This window comes from Balaenoptera physalus (assembly GCF_965194825.1).
Source record: "Balaenoptera physalus genome assembly, chromosome: 3".
NCBI lineage: Eukaryota > Metazoa > Chordata > Mammalia > Artiodactyla > Balaenopteridae > Balaenoptera > Balaenoptera physalus.
This window is the reverse complement of record NC_138890.1, coordinates 175,034,259-175,055,374: the sequence shown is the minus strand read 5'-3', so window position 1 is coordinate 175,055,374 and position 21,116 is coordinate 175,034,259. Positions and strand designations below refer to the sequence as shown.

The following is a 21,116-nucleotide window of genomic DNA, read 5'->3' as shown; positions in this document are numbered from 1 at the left end:
TGATTAAGATGTGTAGTAGTAATAGAGTGTGGTGCGTCTTCCTGGGCTGCCTGAAAGAGGCAGGGTGAACTACACCCCAGAAACTCAGGGGCGGGGGCTCGGGTACGAGGTCCCTAGGAAGGGGGGTGAACAATGGGCAATGCTCATCAGCCTGGGAAGGGGAAAAGGATGTTCAGATGAAAGCAAAAGACAGGGCAGGGGTAGCAGGAGGTGTTGGAGGCTCAGGTGTGGACAAAGCAGCTGGAGAATAAAGGGCTTACCGAGGTAGACGGGAGATGGATCAAGAAGGTGACAGGAACTCTTTACACCTTGCCCAGGATGCTGGACTTAACTCTCTAGGAAATGGGGGAACCTTGATAACTGGTAACTAGATGAGTGTAATTTCGTCAGTTTGTGATGTCAAGAGATGGTTCTTGAAGCAGAATGGAAGACTCATTAAAATGGAATCAGACTGATGGCAGGGAGATCTTTTCAGAAACTCTGACAATAATCCAGTCTGTTGAAGATGTCAGTCAAAGTAAAAGAATGCTAATAGATAGGGTGCCCATATAATTTATTGTCCAACCTAGAACATTCTAGAAAATGAAATATCATGTCCAGAGCAACATTGGGATTGTCCCAGGCACACTGGAAGGTAGGGGCACCTCCTTAATGGGGGATGAGAGGAAGAGATGCTTTGGAGAGAGAGCTGAAAAGTCACGCAGTGCCCATGTCTCCATGAGGGCAGGACGACACCCACCTCTCCTGTTCTCCATTTCCATTGTATCTCCAAAGCCGGCCCATTGCCAGGAATATCGTGAGCGTTCAATAAATAACCATTGAATAAATGGATGGTGAACAAGACAGAATTGAAGGTGGACGGTTGAAGGAGGCGTCAGGCTGGCTGCCAAGATTTGAGCTACTTCATGCAGGATGGTACCCTTCGCTAGGACCACAGACACATGAAGAGAAGCAGGTATATCTGCAGGTTGTCAGGTGAAGATGAGTCCAATGCAATTGAGTATTGTGTTCTGTAACTCTTGGCTGAGATTTCAATGAGAGATACCACTGGTAAAAGCCCAGAGTGTGAAGGAGGGTTTCTAGTGAGGGTGCCTAGATGGAGAGCAGATCTCATCAGGGCAAGAGATGGAATTAAGGGCAAAGTAGGCAGACAAGGAGCAAACAGAGAAACAGAAGGCATTTGTGGAGAGGGTGGTATCAGTGACAGTGGGTGTCAGGGCCAGGCATCCAAGTCGGACTTTAGGGTCTGCAGTAGAATGCTGTGAAGTTCACTGGGGTTGAAGGATCAAACTGTGCGTCTAGTACTCTTTTTCATGAAATGTGCTGTTCGTAAAATGTGTTTTCTCAACCAAATTCCAATCCAATTTATTTAAAATTCAAATGTTGGACCCAACTCCATACCTAATGAATCAGAAGATTTCTAGGCAAGAACCATACATTTTAACATGCTTTCCAAGGGGTTCTGAAGTTTTAGAATTTTAAGATAATATATGGGTTTTCCAACTGGATTTTGAATACCAAGGAATGAAAGATGAGCTTGGAAAGGAGAAGACAATTCTGGGCTCAGACTGTGGGCTGGAAAATGGAAGCAATCAGAGGACTAAGTGCTAGATCCAGACAAATGCCAAATCTAACATTTCACTGGGAATACTCTCTCTTCTAAAGGAAACACTCAGTTGCATTAAAAGAGACCTTCCAGGAGATAGGAGAAGAGACCCACAGCTGCTCAATTCCTTCCAGCTTCAGTGTATACATTCCAACCATGAAGGGTGACATATGATGTGCTAAGGAGATGGACCTCTTTCCTCTGCAGTCAAGAGCAAACCAAGGGTATTTCAGTAGGGGAATGAAATGAATGTAACTGCTGGTAAAATGACCCCATGCAGCATGGAAAGACGGAAAGATGGTGACTCAGGAGGCCCTTGCAACAATCTATGGGCTTGAATTGGGGGCGGGACAAGGCTAGATCTGAAAGACTTTTAGGAGGTAGAAGTAACAGGTCATAGTAAATGGATATAGGCAGCCATGGAAAGAAGGAATTAAAAATAAGCACCTGAATGAATGATAGTGAGGTACCGGAGGAAGGAGCAAGTTTGGAGGTGGACAAACGGATGGGTGGGGGAGGGAGGTAAAGGGTGATTCTTCCGGGCAGGAAAGTCAATATTTATTTTAATAAAGTTCTGGGAAACTCACAGGTTTGTATTTCAGGTGGGCGGTAGTAAGGCTTAGAGGAGTGGTTTCTCCTCGGACGGCTTGGCTTGATGATAAAATTAAATAGGGAATTCAAGGGGCAGAGAAGAATTTGCAGAAAGTCAACAACCATCAGATCCTTGAAATAAGTACGTTATGGCCTTGCAGTGCTCCAACATAGCACAGAATGAGTCTCGAGAAGCAGAAGCTTTCATCCTCATGTGACGATAGAGATCTCTATGCGTGGACAGAGAGACTTACACAAACACGCTGTTCTACAAAATCGCATCTCTTCTGATAAGAGTAAATCTTCCTGGAGGGATGAGTGTTAACGCCAGGGTTTTAATGGAGCTTCTTTTATTTAACTTCTACATAACCCGTTTACGTTGTGATATAATTAAGTTAGGGGTGAGCAGCCCAGAAATTGACTACAGACTTGATGACCCTGTAAGCTACCCAACTGTTAGCAAAACTGCAACAGTAGCTTTTGTCCTTCCTCTGTCTAGATGAAACCAAGTTAACCACTGGAAGCGTGACAGAGTCTATCTCCCAGTGAGGACTCCAAGGGGCGCTGATAAAATGGACTAATTGACATTGAGTTTGTTCCATGCAGATGCTAATCAATGATACGTTTTGCATATATTACATGTGCATTATGGAGTCAGCAAGGAAACCAACTAGATAGAAACATCACTCTTTTCCTGTGATATTGAACGACTCCCCCTTCACGTGTCAATCAGGAGTTTTGTGATACAACACAGGGAAGGATCGTTATTCTACTTTATGACCACTCTATTTATCAGCCCTCATGAGGAAACTATTAACTCGGTCTTTGTGTAATGGCCTGAAGTTTTGATGCTGGGGAAGGCTTGCAATTAAATTATTTTCATCTTTATTAGTCATGATAATAATGGTAATTGCCTTTATTTGACAGCATTATTTTCCCCCTATATTTGTGTCATTCCAGATTTCTGCTTAATTTAACATTTTATACATCATAAAGAATCAATCAAGTTCTTCAACATCCTGTCATAAAAGATATGACTGTACATTCCGGACCTGTAGAGAAAACCCACTGAATCTGACCAGCAAGGAGGTGTGCAAATATGCCAGGTTTCACAAACAATTGGAGGTTTCTGCATCTTCAGATCACGTGAAGATAAGAGAATCAGAATCCTAACAATCGTGCACTTCAACGACTTTTCATGTTCATGTTAAGGCACAAAACCCTTTGTTCAGACAAAAGCTTACCTGGAAATTCAAGACGTAAAATGAGGAAGTGGAGCTGTTTTTCCTGGAGGACGAGGAGGAGGGCCCCCAGAGCCACCCCACGTCAGCTGCCTCTCACCTGCCCCAGGTTCTCCTGAGCGGACCCCCAGGGACCCCCTCCTCATCTACCCACAGGAGCACTCAGGAGGAGCCAGCAGGGACACAGGGGTGCTGGGCACTGGGGGCATGGACCTGGCTCACACTTCACTCCCAGGGTACCCAGACAGGCAGCCACCTTGGCTGAGATGCTTCCAGCCCTACACAGCCTCTTGATTTTCCTCCGACACGTCTAAGGGTGCCCTGCTCCTCCTCAGATACCTGCCATGTCTCCTCGTGACCCAGAATACAGTCGAAACTCATCAAGCGCTCTTGAAACCCTCTCTGATACGGCCCGACTTCCACTGCGTCCCTGACGATGCCAGCTGCAGCCTGGCCGCGTGCTCACGGCTTCTGAGACCTGTCACGCACACTGGAATCACCCTCTGATCACACGCTTTACCCTTCCCCAGCCAGGTCACCTTTCAATGCCTGGTTCAAGTGGCAGGTCGCTGCACCCTCTCCTCGTTGATAGAATGGATCGCTACCTCCTTTGATTCCTAAAGTGTGGGTCCCTGGCATCAGTCCGGGTCCCTGGCATCAGTCCAGGGCTAGTGCAGGGGGGAGAAACTTCCCAGTTATTTGGACAGAGGAAAGTTAATATGACAAATTCTTAATTAGGTATTGTGATGAGTTGAATTGTGTTCCCCCAAGATTCATATGCTGAATTCCTAACCCCTATTGCCTCAGAATGTGACCTTATTTAGAAATAGGGTCCTTGCAGCTGAAATTAGTTGAAATGAGGTCACATCAGAGTAGGTTGGACCCTAATCCAATATGACTGGTGTCCTTGTGAAAAGGGGGAATTTGGACCTGACGTGCACACAGGGAGAAGCCCTGTGAAGATAAAGGCAGAAATCAGGGTGATGCATCTATGAGCCAAGGAACTCCAGAGATCACCAGAAACCTCCAGAAGGTAGGAGAGAGGCCTGGGGCATATTCTCCCTCACAACCTCAGCAGGAGCCAGCCCTGCCGACCCCTCAATCTTGGACTTCGAATCTCCAGACAGTGAGAGAACACATTTCTGTTGATTAAGCCCCCCAGTCTGGACACTTTGTTAAGGTCGCCCTAGCAAACACGGTATAAAGAATGTTCCAGCTAGTTTATTGAAAAGGCGAAAAGAAAACAGGAGGACACCTCAGAGGCAGATGTGGGAAGCAGCTGCTGCCCCAGGGCCAGGAGATAGAAGAAACAGGGTAGAAACAGTAACATTAAAGGGGCCCCACAGACCTGGACCCCAGACCTCTGGGGCAGAGACACTGCTCACTGGCTCTGGCTCTGGCTCTTGAAGAAACATGACGCGCTGATCCTGTGAGGCTGCAAACCTGAAAACAGGACTCAGCTGCTGCTACAGGGAGGGACTGGTGCTCCTGGGGTGAAGTGTACCAGGGAGGATGCTGAGAGTCACCCGATGTGATCGGGACAGGCTCCTTCCTTCCAGCAGCGCCCTACCTCACCTCGCACCCCTGCAAGCACCCCCTTTGGGCAGAGTCTGATGGAAAAAAACTGGCAATGCAGAAATGGGGTTTGTGGGGCTCAGCATCACAGAGCCAAAGGTAGGAGGGGATTCAAAGCTGAGAGCCTAAAGCGAAATAACTAGCATATCCCTCTTGGCACTTATTTCTGCCTTGTGGAATAATTAGGTGTTTGCATGTGTTTCACCAAACTGTCTAACCAACCTCAGACACTTTTAGGTATTCAGACAGCTGTCTCCTGTATCTCAGCGTCCTCCACAGTACGTGACATTGTCCATTTCTTGAAGTGGTTCCTCCACAAATGTCTGCTGTTAAGGGAACAATGGAGGAAGGGGTAAAAAAGGAAGGAAGGGATGGAGGGAGGGAGGAGTCAGGAGCTCCTAACAGCTGCTTGCTGGTGGTCCCGAGGCAGGGTCAGCTGGACCCAGAAGCACAGGGAGCAGGGGCTCCCACAGGGCTTGGGTGGAGAGGGCGGGAAGGGGGTCACATCCTGAGATCAACAAGTCTGTCTGTCCCCGTCACACTGCTGAACTGGGTGCCAAGTTTCTAATCCTGGATTTATTACACACTAGCTAAGTGACCTTAGACAAACCACTTAACTCAACCCTAGAGATAATGTCACATGGTCTTCAGCTTGTAAAATGATCACTGATGCTTTCCCACCACCTCACCGCCACGCTGATAATGCATCTGCTGGCAGGGAGGCGCAGCTGCTGATGAAAGACAGAATAGGGCTCAAATTTTCCATTTTTCTGGCAATTCTTTCTCCATCACAGACTTATGTCCATACACTAACCCTCGACCTTGGGACCCAGGCTAATTCGAGTCAGGGGCATAGCTACTGTAGTCTTTTCCTCTTTAGTGAAATCTGGGAAACACAGTTTCACTGACACATTTGGAATTTTCCTGCAATAAATTATAGGGAGGGTGCAGGGCTGTGCAGAGCCTCCTGGGACAACGCCAGCCTCCTGAGCTTGCGGACGGCCTGGGAGGAGTGGGGACAAAGCAGAAGTCACATGGGGCTCAGAACACCCTTGCTTCCCAACTAAGGCCGTTGTCCAGAGAGTTTACGAACCATGTAAACTGGAAAGTCCTTTTAGACTTGAAACGAACAGGGTGGGAGATTTCAACCTCTGATAATAACCGACACCTGAAAGTGTTCATACAGGGAATATACTACCCTCCTGAACATTACACACTTTTGGTTTTAATGGAGATGCCCTTGTTGTCTACAAAATTGAAGAAGGGAAAACTCTGGAACTTCTTTAAGATTTTTCTGCCCCCAAACTGAAGGATGTATTGCAGCGTCAGATATGAATGCAGCTTCAGCTAATAAACCCTGATGCTGTTTGGAGTTGTGGCAGGGACAGGTGGCTATGGATGGTGTTCTGGGCTGAATTGTGTCCCCCTAAAATGCCTAACCCCTAGCACCTCAGAATGTGACTGTATTTGGAAATGGGGTTTTAAAGATGTGTTTCTGTTAAAATGAGCTCAGTTGAGTGGGCCTAATCCAGTCTGACTGGTATCCTTAAAGAGAAAAATCTGGACACACAGAGGACACCAGGAATACCCAGGCACAGAGAAAAGGCCACGTGAGAACACAGAAAAGAAGCTGTCTCCAAGCCAGGGAGGGAGAAACCAAACCCGCTGACACCTTGATCTTGGACTTCCAGCCTCCAGAACTGTGAGAAAATACATTTCCCTTTTCGAAACCACCCAGGCTGTGGTATTACGTTATGGCAGCCGGAGCAGCCTAAGACAGATGGCCGGATTCTGAAGGTCTCTTTCAAACTTGGTTCTGCCATCAGCTGCATCTGAGAAGCAGCAATCATTGCCCAAGAGGGTGTTAATCCTTCTTTTCTTCAAAGAGTCATTGGGAAGGACCACCCTTCCCCCCACAGTCCTCCATCCAGAGTGTGGATCTCTCCTAGGAGCTTTGGGTCAATGCATGGATGGTCCTCTATTAAAGTGTAATATTCCCTGCACAAGAGGTAAGGTCACCTACCTCTGTCCATTGACAGCCATCCTAGGTCTAATCAGGAGCTATGAAGAGCCTTCCAGCCACTTATTCCCAAGAGGGTGGACCACAGGCCATGTGTGTTTCCACTGGAGGGTGGAGGGAGCCCCGGAGCCTGGAGTAGGTGGCATAGACAGTACATTTTGGCAACGTTCCTCAGCAGGAGAGCATTAGGAGGGCCTCTGAGACCAGGGCCTTGGGAAGGGCACGCATACAGAGGTTAGAGAAGGGAAGTGTCCTGACTCGGGGCTTTGCCCAGAGTGGCCTCCTCCTTGGTCATGGGCGTGTCATGTCCTTTGGGTCAAAGGATCCTCTGGAAGTGTGTCTGGGAGAAGAAAACCTTCCCTCCTCTACTTCTTCTATCTCTGTGCACACCATTCCCACCTTCCATCCATACTCATTCAACACCCCCAAAGATGATATAAAGTCGAGAGGCCTGAGGCTTCTCTGTGCAGTTTTTCTTGCATGGGCAAAGGAGGGATGGAGCTGGCAGAGCTCCAGCAGAACACTCTGAACTCTGGAGCAGCTCTGGAGACAGCCCTGGGTGACCTTAGAGTGTGAGGTGACGTCTGCGCAAAAGCAGATGAGGGACCCCTTGGTCTAGGGATATTTTAGGTTTCTCCCCTTAGACCCGTCTCATACCCCCAATTTTGTTCTTCTATGAGAATGGTCCTGGAAGATGCTGGTGGACTCTGCATATCTTCAGAACTTCAAGAAACTCTCTCCTGAACTCCCAAAGAGTCCTCTGTGGGGCATTTTTGTTGAACGGATGCCCCTTAAATGAACAGATTTTAACCTATCAACCAGTGACTTCCATTCCACACATTATGCATGAAAGATGAAACTTTCTACCTAGGATGTTGTGTGGGCCTGTATTTATCAACTGGTATTTTAAAAAGGTATTTCTTTTAGGTAGGTTTTATCTTTAATAATATAAGTGATTAAGGGCTGAGAGGGACACATGGGAGATAGTAAACTATTTGGTCTAAATTTCAAACATTTTTGGAAGAGCCCAACATAAATATGCCATTTAGTATTTCCCTTCTTCTATCCCTCACATAACATTTTCTTTGAGGGTTTTACTAGAAAATCATCTTTGGATTTACTCAGATCTAAGAAATGTATTCTCATCCCTAAGCTATTATCTCGTTTCCTTTCTGGTTGTTATTGTCAGCTGTTATTTGGAAGAATATGTGAAGTACATTTATAACTAAGTTGAAAATAGGTATTCATGTAGATTTGTTTCTTAAGAAGAAAGATGCTACTGTAGCCATAATTTAATATGATTAAGTTTATATTATAATTTAACCACTATTGGTTGTTAAAGCATCAATTTTAAAATGCACAGCTATGATAAAAATCAGGGACTCTAAAACAAAACAAAACCCAAATTAATAATTCTTATCAAAATCTTGTATTTTTCTTTTAAGCCCATTCCTACTTAGTTGAACACTATATTATTAATATTTAATATTTATGTGAGAATATTGCTCAAACCTGCAATTAAAGTAAATATTTGATTAATGAGCCATTAATGAAAATAACAGTGGAATTCAACCAAGTGGATTTGATATGTTCTTCTTTCCTATTCTCTCTTTAGTGAGAGGGTGAAACACTCTCTGGGCCACCCACCCCCCAACCCATGTATACATTTCTCTGCTGAAATTCCACGACACAGGGACAGAAAATTCTGTCCATCACACAGGGTAGAGTAGGAAACAAAGCAGTCTGATGCTGCAGCAACTTGACCACAGAAAACAGCCATCCTGTTAGATTTCCAGCAGGTCACACTCCTCCCCAACGACCCCAGTCATGAACTTTGTATGAGCTGCACCCAGTGTTACAGTTAGCCAGAGACAAGTCAACTTCAGAGCCCATCAGAAAGGCTGGCACGGCTTGGAATTATTTGCTCTTGCTTTTGCAAAACAAGAGAGAATGAAATCCTTCCATAATTTAGGAATTAAGCATTAATAAGATCATAGTCTGGGCCATCGTAGCTTCCCTTCCTCTAAACTTTGATGACCCCAGAAAGCCTTCCTGCAGCTAGTGTGGATGCCTCAGGGGCCCAGAGGAGCTGGGCTGAAGTTTTCCTGAAGGATGCAACACTTCATTGTAAATACTAATCATAAAATGAGTCTTCTAATAGGCACCTGTCATCCGGCACCAGGGAACAAAAAAAAAAAAAAAACGCTACTGAAAGAAAAAAATTAAATAAGTTTAAAAATAGACTGGTATGAGGAAACATTGGAGGATATTAATTTCAAAGGGGACATGTGCACATGACAGAAAAGAACCTCTGCTTGGCTAATAGGACGCCTCTGCCCTCCCCACATCCTTCCCGCGATGATGGTAGTCTGTGTTTGAGTGGTACAGTAGCAGTTACACACTCAAAGAGTTAAAATATAAGCCTTAATACATGACTGCTTTTAAACTGTAATGTCCTTATAACGCAAGGTCTTATCAGAGGTCTGTACTGCACTTGGCAAACAAGACGTTCTACCTTTTAAACAAATAATTCACTAGGTAATTAAATTCAAGTGAGATTACTCTAATTAAATACACACTGCTGTTGAATCATAATTTCTATGTGGTCTAGTTAAAGATGAACAATCTCTTATTCCCGACCGAAAAATAAAAAATAAAAAAAGCTTTAGAAGAATTCCCTGGTGGCTGGAAGAATAGATTTACACGCACTGCACAGAGGTCATTTCAAGAAGAGAAACTAACAGGACCTGGGGGTGGAGGTGAGGTTCTCCTGCCTGGGGATTCCCGAGGTTTTCGGGCTGTTAGCTCTGGGTCCTGTGTTGAAAGGCTGCGGAACCCCACAGGAAGTCGCAGTGACCTACCTCCTGCGCTAGTTACGTGCACGCGCGCACAGCCGGGCGTCCGGTGCGCGAGCCTAACGCAGGGTCCCCCGCGCCCCCTAGGCCCCATGCCCAGGGCGCGCCGGAGGCCAGCGCCGGCCCAGGGACCCCAGGACTCGAGCAAAATGAAAAGTCACTTTGTCCCCCACGCCGTGCTCGGCCCGCCTCCCTCTAACGGCATTAGGAGCCGCCGCCACCGAGGCGCTCCGGGGGCGCAGAAGTCCCCTATGGCTTTGATCTGCGCCTCTCGGCTGCCGAGAGCTGACAGTCGGCTGCGCGGCCGGCGGGCTTTCATTTGTCAGACACGCGCTTCCTCGTGTTCCCGAGCAGGCAGCTACACCTGTACTGCGAGAATTTACATCGCCGTGATCCGGGATGGCATTGATTTGGGACGGGTGAACTACAAACACAAACTAATTAAAAACTGCATAATGGCGCCCTACAGGAACACAGGAGAAAAACAAATAAATACAAGTGCAGCTGGCACGGCGATCGCACCTCTGCCCCCGCGCAACCGTCTGGTGACATCAAATTATACACCCTGAAAACCCGCACACCGCTGCCGTGGCTCATATTGGAGACCTAACGGGAACGATCTGGTTAATTAAGGGGAGGTTTATAAAATATTTACGTGTGTGCGCACGCATGTAATTCACTTCCTCCGACACTCGGGGACGGCGACGTCGCGACACTCCAGGCCGGGCCACTGTGGCCCATTTGTCTACCCTGGGAAACGCAGGCCGTTGGGGAGGCTCCGGGCGCCGGGCGCCGGACCGCGCTTCGCCCGCCGCGCCCGCCGCGCCCCAGGGAGCCAAGCCCCCAATACATCCAGACACTCGTTCTGCGTGGCAGACCGTGCGGGGCACTGCCCTGAGCATGTCACCGTCCCGCGTCCCTTGCCTCTGGGCGTTTTGCTCCCCTGGTTTTCCTGGCGTCTCCTCCGCGGGCCCCCCTGGGCTACTTCTGCCCAGGCGCGCACGTCTCGCCGCGGGGTCTCCGCAGTCCCGCGCGCTCAGGACTTTAGGTGGGTGCTACTCTTGGCCAGGACGCACCAGGGGTGTCCCCGGTCGGGCCCCCGCGTGGGTCTGAGCTTGGAGCGGCAGGAGCGCGCAGGCCCGGCACACAGGGATCGGGGTCGAGAGGGCCGCGGGATCACAGTCGCCGGCCCGACCCACCTCCTGGCCTGGCGCCTATGGGGGCCCGGGTTACAGCTGGGCGCTCCGGAGAGGGTCTCAACTGCCCGGGACTGTTTGACACTCGCCTCGCTGTCGCCGAGCGGGGTGGCTTTCTGGCTGGATCTCGCTGGAGAAACTAAGTCTTAAATGAGTGTTTAACAAGACTCATAAATCAGGGTGCGAGCTTCGGGGCGGGTGGACGGGCCGCAGTCGCGGGGCGCGGACCAGGGTCAGGCCGCCCCGCCCTGCCACCGAGCTGCGGCCCAGCGCTGTATCCCTGGCATCTGCAAAGTAAATAATGGCCATTTTGAAAGGCAGGCGATGAGGCCAAGGCGACGACCGCTGCATCCCCGAGTCGGGTCTGCGTCGCCCGGTTCTCGGCGCCAAAGGCAGGTCTGTGACGGCTCCAGGGAGTGGGCTGGTTCCCCACGAGCTTCCTCCTTTTCTTCAGAGACCTGGGTCAGCAAGGCTTCAAAATCGGTGGAGAATTATTTCAGAAGAAATGAAATTGTAAATGAGGATGCCGTTTGGTTGGTTTAATCTCATCCTTATGTAAATGTGCGGGGGGCAGGGGGAGGGAAGAGAGCTGGATGAACTTTTATCGAGGGGCTGGGGAAACAAAAAGGACACGATATTTTTCAGATTGGTGATAACAATTCCCTCCTATTAGAAAACTAGCACCGCCCCGCAATAATGAAAACGAGCGAGTAAACTTTCCATCCAGTTGGTTCAAATGCGCGCCGTGCATCAGTACCTCCGCCCCCCGCCCCGCCCGGTACACAGCCCCGGGCCCTCTCTCCCCCGCCCACCAAGAGTCACCTCCCTCCGGAGACAAGTCTGCACACAAGCGCCCTACACACACACACACACACACACACACACACACGTGCACCCAGAGGCCCACGTCCCAGTTGTGGCGCGCCGAGGGTCTGGGCCTTCCAGACAAAGGGTCCCAGCAACTGCCCCTGCTGAGCTCCGGGGGGTCGCGCCGGCGATGGGGGCCAACTGCCGTGGGTCCCTGATTGGGGGTCCTTATTCAGCACAGGGCTCCCAGACCCGAGCCAGGACATCGCCCGGGCGGAGCTCCACTTCGGCCGCGCAGCGACCCCTAGGTCTGGCTTTGCACCGCTCCCAGGCCCTGCCTCCGGCTCAGTGAAGACCGGTGGCGACAGGGTCGGGGAACGCTCTGGCCGGCGAGGCTTCCAGACCAGTGGCCGGGCCTGCCTGAGCAACCCCTTGCGAGGCGGGGACGGGGGCTGAAGATCTGAGAAGCGGGTCTCTCCCCAGTCACCCATCCAGAGCAGCAGGGCTCCGGGCCGTCGGTTTTCGACAGCGGGGCGGCCGAAGCCCCGCAGCCTGCGTACCCCTCCGGTGCCCGCGGGTCCGGGCTCAGGACCAGGCTGGTCCGTTTCTTGACCCCGCGCCTTTCGGGCCACCAGAGTGACAGCCCTGTACGTCAGAAGGGCTTAGGTGGTGCACTGGGCCGGCCTCTTTGGGGAAAGTTCTGGATCCATTAGGCAGTTATTTAAGTCATCACGAGGTTCGGGCACAGGGCCTGTTCTCTTGGCTCAGGCACCCTGGGCCTTCCTGGGCCCTCCTTCACCACTTGATGATAAAAATGAGTAGAGGGCTGGCAGGAAGATGTCGAGCCAAAAGTCTCTAGATCCTTCTCTGCCCCTCCCCCTCTCTATGATGGGAGGCAGATTTCTTCTTTTTTTAATTTTTATTTTTGTCGACGTTGCTTCCTAGTTTTCCACGTGCAAGTTTTGGGGTAAAGGGCCAAGGAGAAAGAAGGGAAGAGATGGGGATTGGTGGTTGCCAGGCTCCATTAGGATCCCAGCACTTGGCCCTCAGGGAAAGAGAAAGGCCACAGGCACCCCTTCAGGGCTCCCTGGGGGCAAGGCCACAGGCCTTTCTAGTACCAGTTCCCCCATCACCTCCTAATCCTCAGGCACCATTTCTGGTGCGCCATTCCCACTCACCTCCCAGGTGCCTTCAGGAACCAACAATCACTTCATGACCAGAAAGGAGGTGGTACAGACCGGGCACAGCGGGTGGCACTGCTGGGCTGGTTGAGGGTCAGGACAAAGACTGCTGCCCTGTCTCCCTCCATCTCCCCCCAGGTTGTGAGGGCTACAGCATGATGGGAGTCAAGGTGGGCTGTTGCAGGTAGGAGGTGGGCAGGTGATTCATCCCTGTGGCTGAATCTTGACACCGAGGATTTTCTCTGGGCTTACATTCCACCTGGTTCTCCAAGTCACACAAGAGGGCTTATCTCACCTGTATTTGCCTGTCACCCTGAAATGTGACACTGAAGTTTGCTAAACAGGACAGTGGTGGGGCTGGCCGGTTTGTTTGTTTTGGGGAGAGGGAGTTGGGGGAGAGGGAGCTGCGGAGTGCAGGGTGGTGGGCTGGGCAGCAGGAGGAAGCTGCGGTTAGGGACTTCCCAGAGCAGGACTGACCACCTGCGGCCCCCCAGAAGCTGTCAAAGCAGGAAAGGAGCCCAGGCAGTTGCACGGGGTTTATGGCGTGAGCAGGGGCTGGTTAGTGGGGTGGGGTAGGTGTTGGAGAAGATGGAAGACGGTATGAACAGGAAGAAAACCTGACTCTGAACACAGAAAATAAAGCCTGATTACACAGCTGATAATTAGTAATTACTATTATGGGCGTTATTGTCGCTAATTATAGGCGGTGGCTCTGTGACTGTCCTCAGGTCCCCAGATGGGGGAAACGGGATCCTTCCTGATGCTCGGGGAGTCCTTGGACCTAGCAGGTTGGGGCCTCTGGAATAGGGAACTAGAGGATGGTGATCGGGTCGGTGTCCAGGGTACAGGTGGCCCAGGTCACCAGCATCACAGCATTCTGGGGGCATGGCCTCTGTTCTGTTGCCCCAAACGGGCCCCAAACGAGGCCGCCACCCAGGTCCCTGGATGAAATTCCTGCCGGGTTCCGCGTGCCCGAACGCAGCAGCAGGGAGTACACGCCTGGCGCCGGCTGCAGCTTAGGAGATGGAGCGCAAAGCGGCCCCGGGAGGCCAGGCAGGTACCCTGGGTGCGCTCCCCACCCGGCCTCCAGGACCAAGCCATTGAGCGCAGCGCAGAAGCGGCCTGCCCGAGAGGTCCAGGGCACAGGGAGGCGAGGAGGACCTTGCCCTCGGCGTCTGCGCCCCAGCCCCACAGGACCCCAGGCAATCCGGAGCCACCCCCCAGCGCGCGCTCTGCCCGGCCGGGTCGCTCGCCGCTCTTCTGGCGGGAGGAGGAGAGGGAAGCCCGGTCCCTGGCCTGGTCGCGGCGCCGCCTCGGGCCGGCGCGCTCCACCCAAGTTTACTTCCTGCCTTTGCTCACCTAGTGGACAAACGAGGGGGGTCCAGGCCGCGCTGGCTTCTCCCATCGCCGGGGTGGGGGCGGATTGCTTCCCTCCCGGCCGCAGTGGTCCTTTCTCCGAAAAGAAAAGTGGTCCTTTCCCCTCACCCCCAGGAACCGACCATCTGCTTCCCCCAAGCTAGTGGCTTCCCAGCTGGGGTTGCCCTTTCTCAAAGTTTTCACAATTGGAAAAGCCTGCAGGGTTCGGCCGCTTCCCGCTTCTCCAAGTGCAGCGAGGCCAGCCTAGCCCCTGCCAGATGACCTGTTAATACCTAATGGGGGCCACGGGGACGCCACGCCCGCGTCGGGGTGTCACGCCACGCCGGTGTAGTGGCACTTCCGCCAAAGATGACCCGGGGAGCCAACGGCAGCCTGGACATCGGAGGAGAGGCCGCTCCCCGCCGGCTGTCATCGCGCTCCCGCCAGCCCCTTCCCCGTCGCCCGAACGGTGGAAAAGCAGGCGCCGAGGTGTTTTTTGTGAGCAAGCAAGACACACCTCGGCTGCGAAACGGCCAGCTGCGGTGTCCGACAGCTGTAAACCGGCGTCGACAGGTTGTCAGACAGCCCCGGGGGCCGGCGGCGAAGGAGCCCGCGGCCTCCGGGCCCGCACCCGCTGCCCGGCCGCTCGCGCGGCCACCGCGGGCGGAGGTGGCCCGGCCGGCGCTGGGCACCACGTGCTCGCCGGGAGGGGCGGGAGCAGCCGGCGAGGGCGGGCGGGAGGCAGGGAGGGGGCAGGAGGGGAGCCGGGGGCGGGGCCAGCGCTCAAGGGGATGCCAATCAAAGCATCAACTTCAAATTGTGTCTGAAAGCCCCGCCGCCGAGCGGAGGGCGGCCGCCGCAGTCGGCGCGCGATCGCGGATCCGGGCGCAGGCGGGAGCCGGGCGCCAGCGAGCACCCGGCCGAGGAGCAGCCACCGGCCCCCGCCTCCGGGCCGGCCCGAGCGCGCCCGGCCGGCGGCCCGCTCCCCAAACCGCGCCTCCCCCGCCCCCTGCGCTCCCCCCCCGCCCCTTTAATACTTGCCCGCCGCCGCCGCCGCCGCCGCCACCGAGTCCGCGGACATGTCCTTCCCGCAGCTGGGCTACCCGCAGTACCTGAGCGCCGCGGGGCCCGGCGCCTACGGCGGCGAGCGACCGGGAGTGCTGGCCGCGGCTGCCGCGGCGGCCGCCGCCGCCTCGTCGGGCCGGCCCGGGGCGGCGGAGCTGGGCGCGGGCGCGGGCGCGGCCGCCGTCACCTCGGTGCTGGGCATGTACGCGGCGGCCGGCCCGTACGCGGGCGCGCCCAACTACAGCGCCTTCCTGCCCTACGCCGCGGACCTCAGCCTCTTCTCGCAGATGGTGAGTGAGCCTGGCCTGCTCGGCGCCCCGCACGCCGCCCGGGTCCCGGGTCCCGGGTCCCGGGGCGGCGCGGGGCGCAGGAGGCGAGAGCGGGCGCCGGATCGGCCCTGCCGGCGGGGCCGAGGAGGTGGTGGCCGCGGGCGCTCAAAGAGGCCGGCCGGGAGCGGCCCCGCCACGGGCCCGAAGAAGCGGGGAGGTGGGAGGCTCGGGCTGCTCAGGGGGTCTCGCTGGGAGTCGGCAGGCCGCGGGAGCAGGCCCGGGGCGCGCGTCCGGCGCTGGAGGTCGGGGCCAATCTCGCCCGGCGCCCCTGGCTTGGTGGAGGCGGGGCGGCTCGGCCCGGTTTGCCCGGACGCCCCTTCCCGGCCCGCGGGCCCCGCTGGCGCGACCGTTTCAGCGTTTGGGCTGAGCCAGGGAGACTCGATTTTCTCCCTCTTTGGCAGGGCTCGTGCAGTTGTATCTGAACCCTTTAAAGGGTAGTAGAGGCGGTCAAAATAAGCCTAACAATGGAGATCGGACGGGCAGAGGGGTCTCTTAGAGGCCTGAGCGCAAATTTGAAATTAAAAAAAAAAAAATGAAGGCGAAATAATTGTTGGCATCTGAAACGGTGTTTGCTTTGACTTTCGTAAGTTGCCAAAGTTTTCATTTCATTTGCACTGAAAGAAAAGCACTTTTCTTCCTGCGTTGCATAATGGAGGATTGAAGAGAGCGATGTCCCTGGGCTTAAAATAAATGCTGTCCTCTTAGGCTCCTGCCCCAGTGGGTGTCAGATGGAGAAGTCGGGGGCTGCAAATTTCATGCTCCGCGGGGCCGTTGATCTAAAGGGTCCATTTTCCTAGGTCTGACTGCAAAGTCTGCCTTAAACTTCGGGCTGCTGGGAATGGCTCGCCGGGCGCGCGGGTCGGGGAGGCAGACCCCTCCTGCACTGCTGCCCGCGGGGTCACGCAATTTGCGAGGACCCCCCCCCCCCCGCCCACCCACACACCCCCGCCACGTCTCCCCACTCCGAGAAGAAGAGACAGGAAATACATACCCGACAATAGTAAAGGAGCAAAGCGGCCGGTGTGTTTTCCTGTAACTTTTCTTGTAGTTTTGAAAAGAAAGCCTATTTCTCTGAAAGCGGCCCCAGCTGCCTTTCAGATCGCTTGCTATCAAAAAAGATCAGCTCCCATTTTGTTCTGGCGGCCGGGATGCAGGGGGAAGCGTTGAGAGATTTACAAGGTATCCTTTCAAAAAGAATTCCCAGCAGAGACGAGGCCGAAATGTCTTCCTTACAGTTACAACCAAAATAATTAGAAAAATGCAAAGTACATTTTGCATAGATTAAGCAAAAACGAAATCTGGCCGGAGAAACCTTGTCTCTGGGCCTCGACCACTGAACTAATTAGTCAAAGAAATCTGCTGCTTTTTGCAACTTTCTCCAGAGTCCCGGGTCCCCCCTCTGCTAACACAACAACTCGACAATTTTTACATGGAGGATTATAATTTTTTTTACAGAAATTTTGAATACAGATGTGTGCCAGTTGGGAAACCCGTGTGCGTTTGTAGGGGAGGGGGGCCTCTATGGTGAGGATCTGCTACCATTGTAGTGAGGTTGGGAAGGGAGATGCTTGTTTTTTTTTCTCTTTTACGGAGGGGAAACTATATAGAAATCCAACCACCCCGTCCCCAAAGGTAGATGTACGTGTGTGCATGTGTTTCCTCCCGGTCTCCTGATGGTTCCTGGAAAGGAAGACTAAATCGAAACCCAAATTCTAGGTCTAGATTTCCAAGCCTTTACGGTTGAGGATTTGGAAGTCCAAAAGATAAAATTGTGAGTGAATGTCTGTCTGGGCAATTTATGGTAATAATGAGGCCTAATGAGGTTGTTAGAAAGATAAAATGTTATTTACCAAAAAACCTGATGGGATAATTTGACTTGCTGTGTTTTACTACCGATGATAAAACGAATATTGATTGCAAATAAATCACGGCCTCTAAATGCCTTGCAAACAGTTTGTGCTTGCTTGCTCCTGATCAAAGTCAAACTTGAGAGATAAAGTCTCAGAGCAGAGGCCTAGGAAACAGTTCTGCTCCGCGCAGTTGGTGCTCCGGGCCCTCCCGTTAATGTTTTACCGGATAAACCCTCTTTTTGTATTTAAAAAAAACACATGGTGTTTTTGTTATTGTTGTTGATGATGGCCAGGATTAAAATTTTAAATTACCTGTCACCCACTGTAGACCTTTAAGTGCGGGGCGGGCGAGCCATTCTATGCAGGTTAATTTGGGAGCTAAAAGGAGTGTGCTTTCATTTTAAATTGCTGGTGGATTTGGACTCTCAGAAAACCCAGGATGGTTTATTTTGTTTGACCCCCTCAGGGTCAAAGGGAGGGGGCCTGGGCTCTTGGTTCTCTACGTTTGGAGAAACTGTTTTATCAGCCTGGTTAAAAGGTTTTCCCCTCTAGCGAGTGTGAGATAAACTTGGACACCCGGGCTTCTGGAGTTGTTTTGGGAGGTGGGGCTGGGGGCCCTGCGGGCGGCCTAGGGAAATCCTAGGGGCTGCGGCTCCCGCTGTGGTCTTCTAGAGATTCTAGGATTCTGCAACTTTTCTTGAGTGACAAAAATATCTCCATGATTGGTGGAAGGGCAGTTTCTGGAGGCAGCTTGTGGTCTGACCCCCTCTTCCAACCCGGGTGGTGCATTAGGACCAAGCTTCCTATTCTGGTGCCGGATGGAGCGTCTGCCTCCCACTTTCCCAGTTTTGGGGACTCATCTCCCTCTCTCTCTCTCTCTCTTCCCCCTGCTTTCTCTCTACTCCCTCGCTGGGCCTTGTGGCTGCAGGGTTCACAGTATGAGCTCAAGGACAACCCCGGGGTGCACCCCGCCACCTTCGCCGCCCACACGGCGCCGGCCTATTACCCCTACGGGCAGTTCCAGTACGGGGATCCCGGGCGGCCCAAGAACGCCACGCGCGAGAGCACCAGCACGCTCAAGGCCTGGCTCAACGAGCACCGCAAGAACCCCTACCCCACCAAGGGCGAGAAGATCATGCTGGCCATCATCACCAAGATGACCCTCACGCAGGTCTCCACCTGGTTCGCCAACGCGCGCCGGCGCCTCAAGAAGGAGAACAAGGTGACGTGGGGCGCGCGCAGCAAGGACCAGGAGGACGGCGCTCTCTTCGGAAGCGATACCGAGGGGGACCCTGAGAAGGTCGAGGACGACGAGGAGATCGACCTGGAGAGCATCGACATCGACAAGATCGACGAGCACGACGGCGACCAGAGCAACGAGGATGACGAGGACAAAGCCGAGGCACCGCGCGCGCCCGCCCCGCCCGCCGCCCTCGCCCTCGCCCGGGACCAGGGCTCGCCGCTGGCGGCCGCCGACACGTTCAAGCCCCAAGACTCCCCCCTGGGCCTGGCCAAGGAGGTCCAGGAGCCCGGCAGCACGCGCCTGCTGAGTCCGGGCGCCGCGGCGGGCGGCCTGCAGGGCGCGCCGCACAGCAAGCCCAAGATCTGGTCTCTGGCCGAGACGGCCACCAGCCCCGACGGCGCGCCCAAGGCCTCGCCGCCTCCCGCCGGCCATGCGGGCGCGCACGGGCCCCCCGCGGGCGCGCCGCTGCAACACCCGGCCTTCCTGCCCAGCCACGGACTGTACACCTGCCACATCGGCAAGTTCTCCAACTGGACCAACGGCGCGTTCCTCACGCAGGGCTCGCTGCTCAATGTGCGCTCCTTCCTGGGCGTTGGCGCGCCCCACGGCCCGCACCTGTCCGCGCCGCCGCCGCCGCCGCCGCAGCCGCCCGTCACCGTGGCCGCGGGGGTGCTCCACGGCGACAAGGCCTCGTCCCGCAGCAGCCCCTCGCTCCCAGGTACAGCGCCCCGGGACGTCCGCCCTGCCCCAGGCCGGTAATCCGGAGCCCGGGCGATGCTGGGGATGGAGGGGAGCACTGGCCCCGGAGGGTGCGAGGCGGTGAGCTCTGAGCTCGGGGTTGAGCAGTAATCCCTGCCTGAATTCAAGGAGCTAGGCCACGGCCCTCCGGCTCTCCCGAGAAAGCTGAGCTCTACCCGCTGGCCTGTCCCGGGGGAGGCGGGGAGGTTTCCCTGGAGACACTTCCCAGCGACGGGGCGGGGGGGCGGGGAGGAGGCCTGTGCCCCTCTGCGGCACCCCTTCCCCGCACTGTCTCTCGGCCCTAACGCTCTGCCTTTTCCCCTCCCTCGCAGAGAGAGACCTCATCCCCAGGCCGGACTCGCCGGCACAGCAGTTAAAGTCGCCCTTCCAGCCCGTGCGCGACAAGTGAGTGCCGTTGGTGTTTACCTCTGGGTAGGGGCGAGGGGGATTCGGGGGCCGGAGGCTGAGCAGTGGCAGGCGGCAGAGGGGTCGCGCAGTTAGCGTGGACGGGGCGCTGTCCACCAGCCCGGCGCCCGGGCCAGCGTAGTGCGCCCCCGTTTCTCCCGAGCCGGGAGCCTCTCGGGGCAGGTCACCCCGCCCCCCAGGCGCTTGGCTGGCAGCACCGGCCATGCTGGGTCCCAGCTTCCATCCACTGACAGCGCTGTGTTCTTGTCTTGCTGTGTTTCCCCTGCAGCTCGCTGGCCCCGCAGGAGGGGACGCCGAGGATCCTAGCAGCCCTCCCATCAGCCTGATCCAGGGTCTTCTTTTACTTTTGCGGGGGGAGGGGGGGGAGAAGTTCGGGAGGGAGGGGGTGAGGGAGGAATCAAGACAAATATTTCAAACTGGTGTAAAGGGCAAATCTGGCAACGAAGTCAAGGACTCCCATCCATCGCTTTCTGCAGAAAGGGGCTCGTCCGGCCCGAGCTCGCGTCCGGGCAGCCCGGCCTCTGCCCGCCGCCCCGGGTGGCCGTCACCGTGCTCCAGGCGATTATCAGTTCGGTAAATGCCCCCATGTGCTTCTGTCTTACTTTCTTTCTTTTTTTTTTTTTTTCCTTCTGTATATAGAGTGATTTCAGATTGTAAATAGCGCGTCAGCGAACCTGTCTAAATCATATATTTTTGTCTAATAAACTAAACGAAATGATGGCCACTGCTCCTGCTGCTGTGTGTGGCTGGGTGTCGCTGGGAACGTCCTCAATCTTGGAATCAGGAATCCTGGTATCCTGGCAGGGCTCTAGTGTCTGTGGCTGGGGAGAGAAGCTCCGGGGCAGTTTCCACCCCAAAGGCCGGTGCTTCTCAGTCTCCTGATTGTTGTTGCATTTGTTAATGTCACCAGGGCAATCCTTGTTGGCAGTTCAGTTCTTTCCAACTCTTACACATTTATCTGGACACGCCCTTCTCAGGACATAAATGAGTTCGATTTTAGGCAGTTTATAAAACGATTCTTTGAAGTGGGCAACGAT

At 54.1% G+C, this 21,116-nt stretch overlaps 1 protein-coding gene and 1 long non-coding RNA gene across 3 annotated transcripts; one reads left to right on the top strand and one right to left on the bottom strand.

Annotated features, from left to right (window-relative positions):
• Window positions 1-3,095: 3,095 nt before the first annotated feature.
• LOC309658093 lies at window positions 3,096-15,141 on the bottom strand. Of its 2 annotated transcripts, none has more exons than XR_014262030.1 (3): window positions 14,946-15,141; window positions 10,544-11,696; window positions 3,096-5,339 (listed from the first exon to the last, which is right to left on the bottom strand). It is a non-coding gene; the product is annotated as an uncharacterized lncRNA (long non-coding RNA). The 2 variants fall into 2 exon arrangements; XR_014262031.1 differs by lacking the exon at window positions 14,946-15,141 and adding an exon at window positions 14,432-14,929.
• Window positions 15,142-15,324: 183 nt separating this feature from the next.
• IRX1 (iroquois homeobox 1) lies at window positions 15,325-20,799 on the top strand. Its single transcript, XM_082456278.1, has 4 exons — window positions 15,325-15,783; window positions 18,601-19,633; window positions 19,986-20,058; window positions 20,348-20,799. Exons 1-4 carry the CDS (start codon window positions 15,508-15,510, stop codon window positions 20,403-20,405), a joined length of 1,440 nt encoding a protein of 479 aa, XP_082312404.1. The 5' UTR covers window positions 15,325-15,507; the 3' UTR covers window positions 20,406-20,799.
• Window positions 20,800-21,116: the final 317 nt, after the last annotated feature.

Excerpts from the sequence above, each read along its gene's own strand:
- IRX1 (XM_082456278.1), top strand. The coding sequence starts at position 15,508 with ATGTCCTTCCCGCAGCTGGGCTACCCGCAGTACCTGAGCGCCGCGGGG. Across the intron at positions 15,784-18,600 it reads TCAGCCTCTTCTCGCAGATG|GGTTCACAGTATGAGCTCAA; the intron begins GTGAGTGAGCCT and ends TTGTGGCTGCAG. Across the intron at positions 20,059-20,347 it reads TTCCAGCCCGTGCGCGACAA|CTCGCTGGCCCCGCAGGAGG; the intron begins GTGAGTGCCGTT and ends TTTCCCCTGCAG.